Source organism: Rhincodon typus, chromosome 16 (genome assembly GCF_021869965.1).
Source record: "Rhincodon typus isolate 14 chromosome 16, sRhiTyp1.1, whole genome shotgun sequence".
Lineage (NCBI taxonomy): Eukaryota > Metazoa > Chordata > Chondrichthyes > Orectolobiformes > Rhincodontidae > Rhincodon > Rhincodon typus.
In genome coordinates, this window is record NC_063347.1 from 129,535 (window position 1) to 138,876 (window position 9,342).

Consider the following 9,342-nt stretch of genomic DNA (forward strand, 5'->3'; position numbering starts at 1 on the left):
GGACCCCGTACCCCAGTGAGAGTCAGTGTGTGTGTGAGACCCCGTACTCCAGTGAGGGTCAGTGTGTGTGTGGGCGAACTGTAGGTAAAGGGAAGATATGCAAAGGAGGTTGAAGTCGGGTATGGGGCAATGGATAAGGGCTGGAAAGTGGAAGGTAAATGGCAGTAGGATGTCCTGTGGATGTGATGTGTCTGTGCTCTTAATGGTATTCTCTGTTCTAGGGTCTGGAGTCGAGGATAAACTGGAAGCAGAGCTTCTGCAGAAGCAGGAGGGTGAGTGACTGAAAGGCCAAGGAGTCATGGCCCAAAGAGCTGCCTCTGTTGCGAAGGCTCTGGCATGTGTGGTGACCCTCCTGGTGTCAAAGGGCAGAGCTCAGCTGAAACAAAGCTCCCGATTTGGAAGTAAACCCTTTGTGACTGTGTGGAATGCACCAACGCAGGATTGTATCCGTCACTCAGTCAATCTGGACCTCAGAATGTTCGATATTATTTCATCTCCAAATGAAGGCTTTTATAACCAGAATCTAACCATCTTCTATAAGGAAAGGCTGGGTAAATACCCTTACTACCAGGGTCAGCAAGCAGTGAATGGTGGTGTCCCACAGAACAGTAGCCTCCTGGAACATCTGACTGCGATGGAGCGAGACGTTGAGCGTTATATGAGATCCCAGACCACCAAGGGTCTGGCAGTGATCGACTGGGAGGAGTGGAGGCCTCTCTGGATTCGGAATTGGAAGGACAAGGAGATATACCGTAATAATTCCCGGCGCCTGGTGTCTGAGAAACACCCAGATTGGGCCGAGACTCAAATCAACAGAGAGGCCCAATTTGAGTTTGAACAGTCAGCGCAGAGGTTCATGGTTGAGACTCTGCGGAAGGCAAGAAACTTCCGGCCACACAGTTTGTGGGGTTTCTACCTTTTCCCCGACTGCTACAATCACGACTATAAGAATAACATGGCCAATTATACAGGCCGCTGCCCAGACGTGGAGATATCCCGAAATGAGCTGCTGAGCTGGCTGTGGACTAACAGTACGGCAATCTTCCCCTCCATCTATCTGGACTTGATGCTACGCTCCAGCAGCAGTGCCACCAGGTTTGTGCGCTCGAGGATCAAGGAGGCTCTGCGAGTGTCTGAGCTGCACAGTGTCAACTTCTCACTACCTGTGTTTGTGTACTCACGGCCTACTTACAGTTACACCTTTGACCTGCTAACCCAGGTGAGAGTCAATTTCTATTCACCTTCACAATTCCCCTTCTAGACACACAGTAAAGCTCCCTCAGCACTGTCCCATTAAGCATTCCCGGGACAGGGACAGCACGGGATTAGATACAGAGTAAAGCTCCCCTGACACTGTCCCCATCAACATTCTCAGGATGGAGGCAGCACAGCATTAGATTATAGTGTGAAAAGGGGAGGCAGTGGCCTAGTGGTATTATCGCTAGACTGTTAATCCAGAGACCCAGGTAATGTTCTGGATTCAAATCCTGCCACGGCAAATGGTGGTATTTGAGTTCAATAAATATCTGAATTAAGAATCTAATGATGACCACGAATCCATTGCCGATTGTTGGAAAAACCCATCTGGTTCACTAATGTCCTTTAGGGAAGGAAACTGCCATCCTTACCTGGTCTGGCCTACATGTGGTTGATTCATAAGTGCCCTCTGGGCAATTAGGGATGGGCAATAAATGTTGCCTGGTCAGCAATGCTCTCATCCTGTGAACGAACAAAAAAAAAGTGCCTCCAAGTCAGCCTTGCTGGAGCACCCACTATTGCTGCACTGACGTATTTTCCATTTCTCTCTACAGTTTTTGGCATCTCACACAGTTACAGAAATTACCACCTATTGTGTAGAAATGCTTCCTGCCTGGTTCAAACTGTAACATTCTGCTCTTGGTTCAGAATTACCCCCCACCCCACGCTGAAGAAACAGTTTGTCTGCATCTATCCTGTCAAATCGTTTTACTATTTAACATACCATAACCAGCCAATTGGAAGGTGGTGACGTTATGATGACATTGCTGGCCTATCTGTTCAGCTGTTGAGGATAATGAGGCTTTGTCAGAGGAAGGTCAGGCCTAATGATTTTGATTGAATATTTTGAGGAGGTGGCAGGTGTATTGATGAATTCAGGGCAGTTGATATAGTTTATCTGGATTTCAGCAAAGCCTTTGACAAGGCCCCACGTGGGAAACTGATAAAGAAGATACAAAGAGCACAGGAACAGGCTGTTCGGCCCTACAAGCCTGCACCAACACGTTTTGCCTTTCATACAAAAACTGTCTTCACTTACAGGATCCGTATCCCCCTTTTCCCTTCCTATTCATGTATTCGTCCAGGTGCTTCTTGAATACTGTTATTGTGTTTGCTTCCACCACCTTCTCTGGCAGCGCAATCCAGGCACTCACCGCCCTTTGTGTGAAAAACCTGCTTCACACATCTCTTTTAAACTTCCTCCCCTCATACCTTAAACCTGTGTTCCCTAGTAATTGACCCTTCCATCCTGGAAAAACGCCTCAAACTTTCCACTCTGTCCATGTCGTTCACAATCTTATAAATTTCTATCAGGTCGCCCCTCTACCTCCTATGTTCCAGTGAAAACAAACCCAGTCTATCCAAACTTTCTTCATACCTAAAATCTCCCATTCCAGGCAACATTCTGGTAAACCTTTTCTGTACCCTCTCCAAAGCATCCACATCCTTCTGGTAGTGTGGTGACCAGAACTGTACACAATACTCCAAGTTTGGCCTAACTAAAGTTGCATAAAACTGCAGCATAACTTATCTATGCTTATACTCAATCCCCCTTCCAATGAAGGCAAACATGCCATAAGCCTTTTTTACTACCTTATCTACCTGCACTGCTACCTTCAGTGATCTGTGGACCTACACATCCAGATCCCTCTGCATATCAATACTCCTAAGGGTTCTGCCATTCACTGTATAAATTTCATCTTTACTTGACCTTGCAAAATACATTACCTCGCATTTATCTGTATTAAACTCTATCTGCCATTTTTCTGCCCATGCTTCCAACTGATCTATATCCTGCTGTATCCCCTGGCAATCCTCCTCGCTATCCACAACACCAATCTTTGTATCGTCTGCAAACTTACAAATTAAACAAGCCACATTTTCCTCCAAATCATTTATGTAGATTACAAACGGCAGAGGTCCCAGCACTAATCCCTGTGGAACACCGCTAGTCACAACCCTCCATTCTGAAAAGCATCCTTCCACCGCTACCCTCTGTCTCCTATGAATAAGCCAGTTTGTAAGGTACAAGCACATGGGATCCAGGGTAACATGACATGGTGGATCCAAAATTGTATTTTGTAGCAGGAGATAGAGGGTGGTGGGAGAATGCAGTGTGTGACTGGAGCCTGGTGTACTACAGGAATCAGTGCTGGGTCCCTCATTGTTTGTAATATTCGTAAATGATATTGGTGAGAACCGGAGGGGGATGATAAGTAAGTTTGGACGATGCAAAGTCTGGCCGGGTGGTTAACAGTGAGGAGGAAGCTATTAGGTCAGATTGGTTAGATGAACAGATCAGTGGCAGATGGAATTTCACCCTGATAAATGTGATTCACTTTGGAAAAAGGAACAAGACAAGGGAGGAACTCAATGAATGGCAGGACGCTAGGAAGCTCAGAGGAACAGAGGGATCTTGTCCACAGATCCCTGAAGGTGTCAGGACAGGGTAATGGGGGAGTTAAGAAGGAATATGGGACACTTACCTTTATCTGTCATTGCATAGATTATGTTGGAGCTGTACAGGACTCTGTTAGGGCCACAGCTGGAGCACTGTGTGCCGTTCTGGTCAGTGCACTATAGGAAGGATGTGATTACACTAGAGGGGGTGCAGAGCAGATTCACCAGGATGCTGTCTGAGATGGAGCAGGTTAACTATGAAGAGAGGCTGGATACACTTGGGTTGTTTCTTTGGAACAGGGAAGACTGAGGGGGACCTGATAGAGGTGTATAAGATTATGAGGGGCATGGACAGATAAATGGAAAGCAGCTGTTCCCCTTAATTGAAGGGTCAATAACAATGCACATAATTTTAAAGTGAAAGGCGGGAGGTTTAGATGGGATTTGAGGAAAACCTTTTCACCCAGAGGATGGTGGGGGTCTGGAATGCACTGCCTGGGATTAGTGTAGAATTATTTTTGTCAGAGCAAACTCAATGGGCCAAATAGCTTAAATCTGCTCCTATATCTTGTGATTGTATCAATATATCTTGTGGTTGTATCTATATCGCCCTGTCGTATAAGGCTTCCTCCTCACTATTTAGCACACCACCCATTTTTGTGCCATCTGCAAACTTACTGATCATATCTCTGACATTCTTGTCAGGATTAGTAATGTACACCATAAACAGCGAGGGACACAGCACTGAACCGTATAGTATGCCACTGGTTACAGGCTTCCACACACACACACACCCTTCGATTATCACCCTCTGCTTCCTGCCACAGAGCCAATTTTGGCAGTTCCAATTTGTCAAATTGTCCTGGATCCCATGGGTTCTCAGCTTCTTGACCAGTTTGCTATTGCAGATCCTTGTTAAAAGCCTGACTGAAGTCCATAGGCCAGATCCACTGTACTACCCTCATCCACACATCTAGTCACCTCCTTGAAACATTCAGTCAAATTTGTTAGACATGATCTCCCCTTTACAAAGCCACATTGAATATCATTGATTAGTTCTTTTCTCTCCAAGTGGAGATTAATTCTGTCCCTCAGATTTTTTTCCAATAGTTTCCCTACCACAGATGTTAGATTCACTGACCTATAGTTTAACGGTTTTTCCCTTACTCCTTTCTTGAATATTGGTACCATATCAGCTCCCCTGTAGTCCTCTGGCACTCCTTCTCTGGGCAGAGATGATTTGAAAATTAATGTCAGAACCCCTGCAATCTCCTCCCTTGCCTCTCACACCAACTTGGGATACATCTCATCTGGGTTTGGGGAGTTATCCTTTTTAAAGCTGCTAAAGCTGTGAATGCCTCCTCCCTCTTGATGTAAATTTGGTCAAGTATCTCACAGTCCCTTTCTCTGATTTCTCAACCTATGTCATCCTTCTCTAGAGTGAATACAGATGCAAAGTGTTCATTTATAACCTCACCTATGTCTTTCAGCTCCACATTTGTCTCGAATGGGCTGACTGTTTCCCTGAATATTTTCTTGCCCCTAAACACCTTTAGAAAACACCTTTGGCTTTTCCTTAATGTTACCTGTCAGTGTTTTAACATGTCTCCTCTTTGCTCTCCTAATTTCCTTTTTAAGCAAACTCCTGCACTTTATACTCCTCCAGGGCACCAATTTACATGTAAGTTTCCTCTTTATCCCTTCTCCAAATGTGTACTTACTTAACACCCAGGGTTCTCTGGACTTGTTGGTCCCATCTTTCACCTTTACAGGAACATGCTGGCACTGCACTCTCACTATTACTCTTTCTACTCTGGCTAGAACCTGTCTTGTGAAAAATCAACCTTCTTCCAATGCAGAAACTTTATTTCCAGTCCTTCTTACTTAATTATGATCGCTATCGCCACAATGTTCCCCACTGACACTTCTATCCCTTTCCAAACTTTGTTCCTTAAAATTAGATCCGGCACTACCCCCTTGTAGGACTTTCTATGTGTTGGCATAAAAAGCTCTCCTGTACATATTTTAAGAATTCTGTCCCTTCTAAGTCTTTCACACGTTGTCTATCCCAGTTAATAATGGGGAAGGTAAAATCCCCTCCTATTATTCCCTATTATTGTTACACTTCTCTGAGATTTGCCTGTGTATCTGTCTTTCTATCGCTCCCTGACTGTATGAGGGTGAAGCCCACAAAGTGATTGCCCGTTTTTGTTTTTGTGCATTTCCATATATCCTCAATTGAGGAACCTTTGAAAATAGCTTTCCTCCTTAATGCATTTGTTGACATATTGATCAATATTGCGGCACCACCTCCTTGTATTGTCTGAAGATTCTAGACCCTGGAATATTGAATTGCCAGTCCTGTCTGTCCCTCGACAGTGTCTCTGTGATAGCAATGATATCACATCCCTGTGGGATAACCAGCTCTCAACTCACCTGCCTTACAAAACTCCTTGCATTAAAATAAATGCCATCCAGCCTTGCCATTCTTACTTGTCTGTACTCTCACTGCCTTGCAAACTGACTTGGTTTGTCTTCAAAACATGTTAGTGCATCACCCCGCTAGTGTACCTCTGCTCTGTATCCCATTTCCCTGCCAAATCAGTTTAAGGTCCCCACACCTCACCCATCGCACTCTCAAACTTTCCCAGGAGGACGCTGGTCCCATTCCCATTCAGGTGCAATGTGTGGGTAGTTGTTCAGGTCCCACCGCCCCCAAAAAGAGTGGACCCCATGAACCAGGAATCTAAAGCTCTGCCTCCTGCTTCAGCTCTTTAGCCACACATGCATCAATTCTGCATACCTACTCCTATCCTCACTAGCATGTGGCACTGGGAGTAATCCAGAGGATTACAACCTATTGAGGTGCTCCATTTTAATCTGCTTCTCAGCTCCCTAAATTCTTGTTGCAGGACCTTATCCCTCTTTCTGCCTCTGTCTTCGGTACTAAGACCTGGTACCACAGTATGAACCACGCTATCTAACTGTCTGCCCTCCCCCTTCAGAATGCCCTACAGAGCTGTTAGTAACATCCTTGACCCTGGCCCCATGGAGACAATACACCATCGTAGAGTCATGTTTGAGGCTGCAGAATCCTCCATCTGTAGCCCTCCCTATTGAGTCTTCTACCACTATTGTTCTCCCTCTCTTTCTACACTTTCTTTGCACAGAGTGACCTGGGTGTTCAGGTCCATTGTACCTGCACAGAGAGATCTGGGTGTTCAGGTCCTTTGTACCCTGAAGGTGGCGACGCAGGTGGATAGAGTGGTCAAGAAAGCATACAGCATGCTTTCATTCATCGGACGGGGTATTGAGTACAAGAGTTGGCAGGTCATGTTACAGTTGTATAGGACTTTGGTGCGACCACATTTGGAATACCGCGTACAGTTCTGGTCACCACATTACCAAAGGATGTGAATGCTTTGGAGAGGGTGCAGAGGAGGTTCACCAGGATGTTGCCTGGTATGGAGGGCGCTAGCTATGAAGAGAGGTTGAGTAGATTAGGATTATTTACATTAGAAAGACGGAGATTGAGGGGGGACCTGATTGAGGTCTACAAAATCATGAGAGGTATAGACAGGGTGGATAGCAAGAAGCTTTTTCCCCAGAGTGGGGGACTCAATTACTAGGGGTCACGATTTCAAGGTGAGAGGGGAAAAGTTTAAGGGAGATATGCGTGGAAAGTTCTTTATGCAGAGGGTGGTGGGTCCCTGGAACACGTTGCCAGTGGAGGTAGTAGAGGCGGGCACGATAGCATCATTTAAGATGTATCTAGTCAGATACATGAATGGGCGGGGAGCAGAGGGATACAGATCCTTGGAAAATAGACAAAAGGTTTAGATAGAGGATCTGGATCGGCGCAGGCTTGGAGGGCCGAAGGGCCTGTTCCCGTGCTGTAATTTTCTTTGTTCTTTGTCCTACTCCCCACCTCACTCCTTCTGCAGCTGGGCTGTGACTTCACTCCCCAGACCAATTGTCACACTCACTGTTTTCTAACACTGAGAAACTGCCCACCATGGCACATCAGGTCATTGTATCAAACATAGTAACTGACCTCATTTCATTGAGTGACCTCCACCGCATTGCCTCCAAGCTGATAGTCCCCCAGCCCTTCATAGCTTGCTTCTACCTCCTTCCAAAAATCCACAAACAGGACTGCTTGGGCATGGTCATTGTTTCAGCCTTCTCTTGCCCCACAGAACTCATCTCTTCCTACCTTGATGCAGTCTTCTCTCCTCTGGTCCAGTCCCTGCCCACGTATATCCGTGATTCCTCTGATGTTTTACATCAGTTTCAAAATTTCTGGTTTGCAGGCTCCAGCTGCCTCCTCTTTACCATGGATGTGCAATCCCTTTACACGTCCGTCCCCCACCGGGATGGTCTCAGGACTCTCTACTTCTTGGAGCGAACCCTGAACAGTCCCCACCACCACCCTCCTCCGTTTGGCCGAGCTCATCTTCACCCTCAATAACTTCTCTTTTAGCTCCTCTCATTGACTTCAGGTCAGAGGGGTGGCCATGGGTACTCGCTTGGGCCCCAGTTATGCCCATCTCCTCATGGGGTACGTGGAACATTCCTTGTTCCAGTCCTAATCCGGTCCCCACCCACAACTCTTTCTCCGATATATCGATGATGTCATCGGTGCTGCTTCCCTCTCTTGTCCGGAATTGGAACAGTTCATTGATTTCGTTTCCAAGTTCCACCCTGCCCTCACTTTCACCTGGTCTCTCTCTGACTCCTCCCTTCCCTTCCTCAAAATTTCTGTTTCCATTTCTGGGGATAGACTGGCCACTAGTATCCACGATAAACCCACTGACTCCCACAGATACTTGGACTATATATTCCTCACACCCTGTTTCCTGTAAAGACTCCATCCCATTCTCTCAATTCCTCCATCTCAGTTGTATATGTTCAGACGAGGCTAACTTCGACAAAGGAGTCTCTGAAATGTCCATCTTGTTCCTCAACCGAGGATTCCCCAGCTTCGTTATCAGCAGGGTCCTCAACCGGGTCCGACCCATCTCCTGTGCTTCCACCCTCACCCCTTGTCTACCCTCCCACAACAGCAACAGGGTTCCCTTATCCTCACCTACCATTCCACCAGCTTCCACATGCAGTTGATCATCACCCGTCATTTCCGCCACCTCCAGCAAGATGCCACCACCAGACACATATTCCCCTCCCCTCCCCTCCCTTGTCTGCCTTCCGCAGGGACCGTTCCCTCCGGGACACCCTGGTCCACACTTCCTTCACCCCCAACACCTCCCCACAGCCCTACGGCACCTTCCCCTGTAACTGGCGAAGGTGCAACACCTGCCCATTTACCTCCTCCCTCCCCAGTATCCAAGGGCCCAAACATACCTTCCAGGTGAAGCAACACTTCACCTGCACTTCCCAGAATCTAGTCTACTGCATTCGCTGCTCACAATGTGGTCTCCTGTACACTGGGGAAATGAAGCGAAAAGACCCTGAGCTTCCAGTTGCCTGCCACTTTAACAAACCACCCTGTTCCCTGGCCAACATCTCTGTCTCTGGCTAGCTGCAGTGTTCCAGCAAAGCTCAACGCAAGCTGAAAGAACAACAAATAAAAACCAAAAGAACTGCGGATGCCGTAAATCAGGAACAAAAACAAAGTTGCTGGAAAAGCTCAGCAGGTCTGGCAGCATCTGTGAAGGAGAAAACAGA

The 9,342-nt window shown here is 46.7% G+C and overlaps 1 protein-coding gene across 1 annotated transcript in view; it reads left to right on the forward strand.

Annotated features, from left to right (window-relative positions):
- The window catches only part of hyal2a (hyaluronidase 2a), an 18,046-nt gene that overhangs the window by 1,586 nt on the left and 7,118 nt on the right, over nt 1-9,342 (forward strand). The window contains exon 2 of the mRNA XM_048606286.1: nt 222-1,219. Within this exon, the coding sequence (XP_048462243.1) occupies nt 299-1,219 (921 nt within the window). The 5' untranslated portion in view covers nt 222-298. The remainder of the gene's footprint in view (nt 1-221; nt 1,220-9,342) is intronic.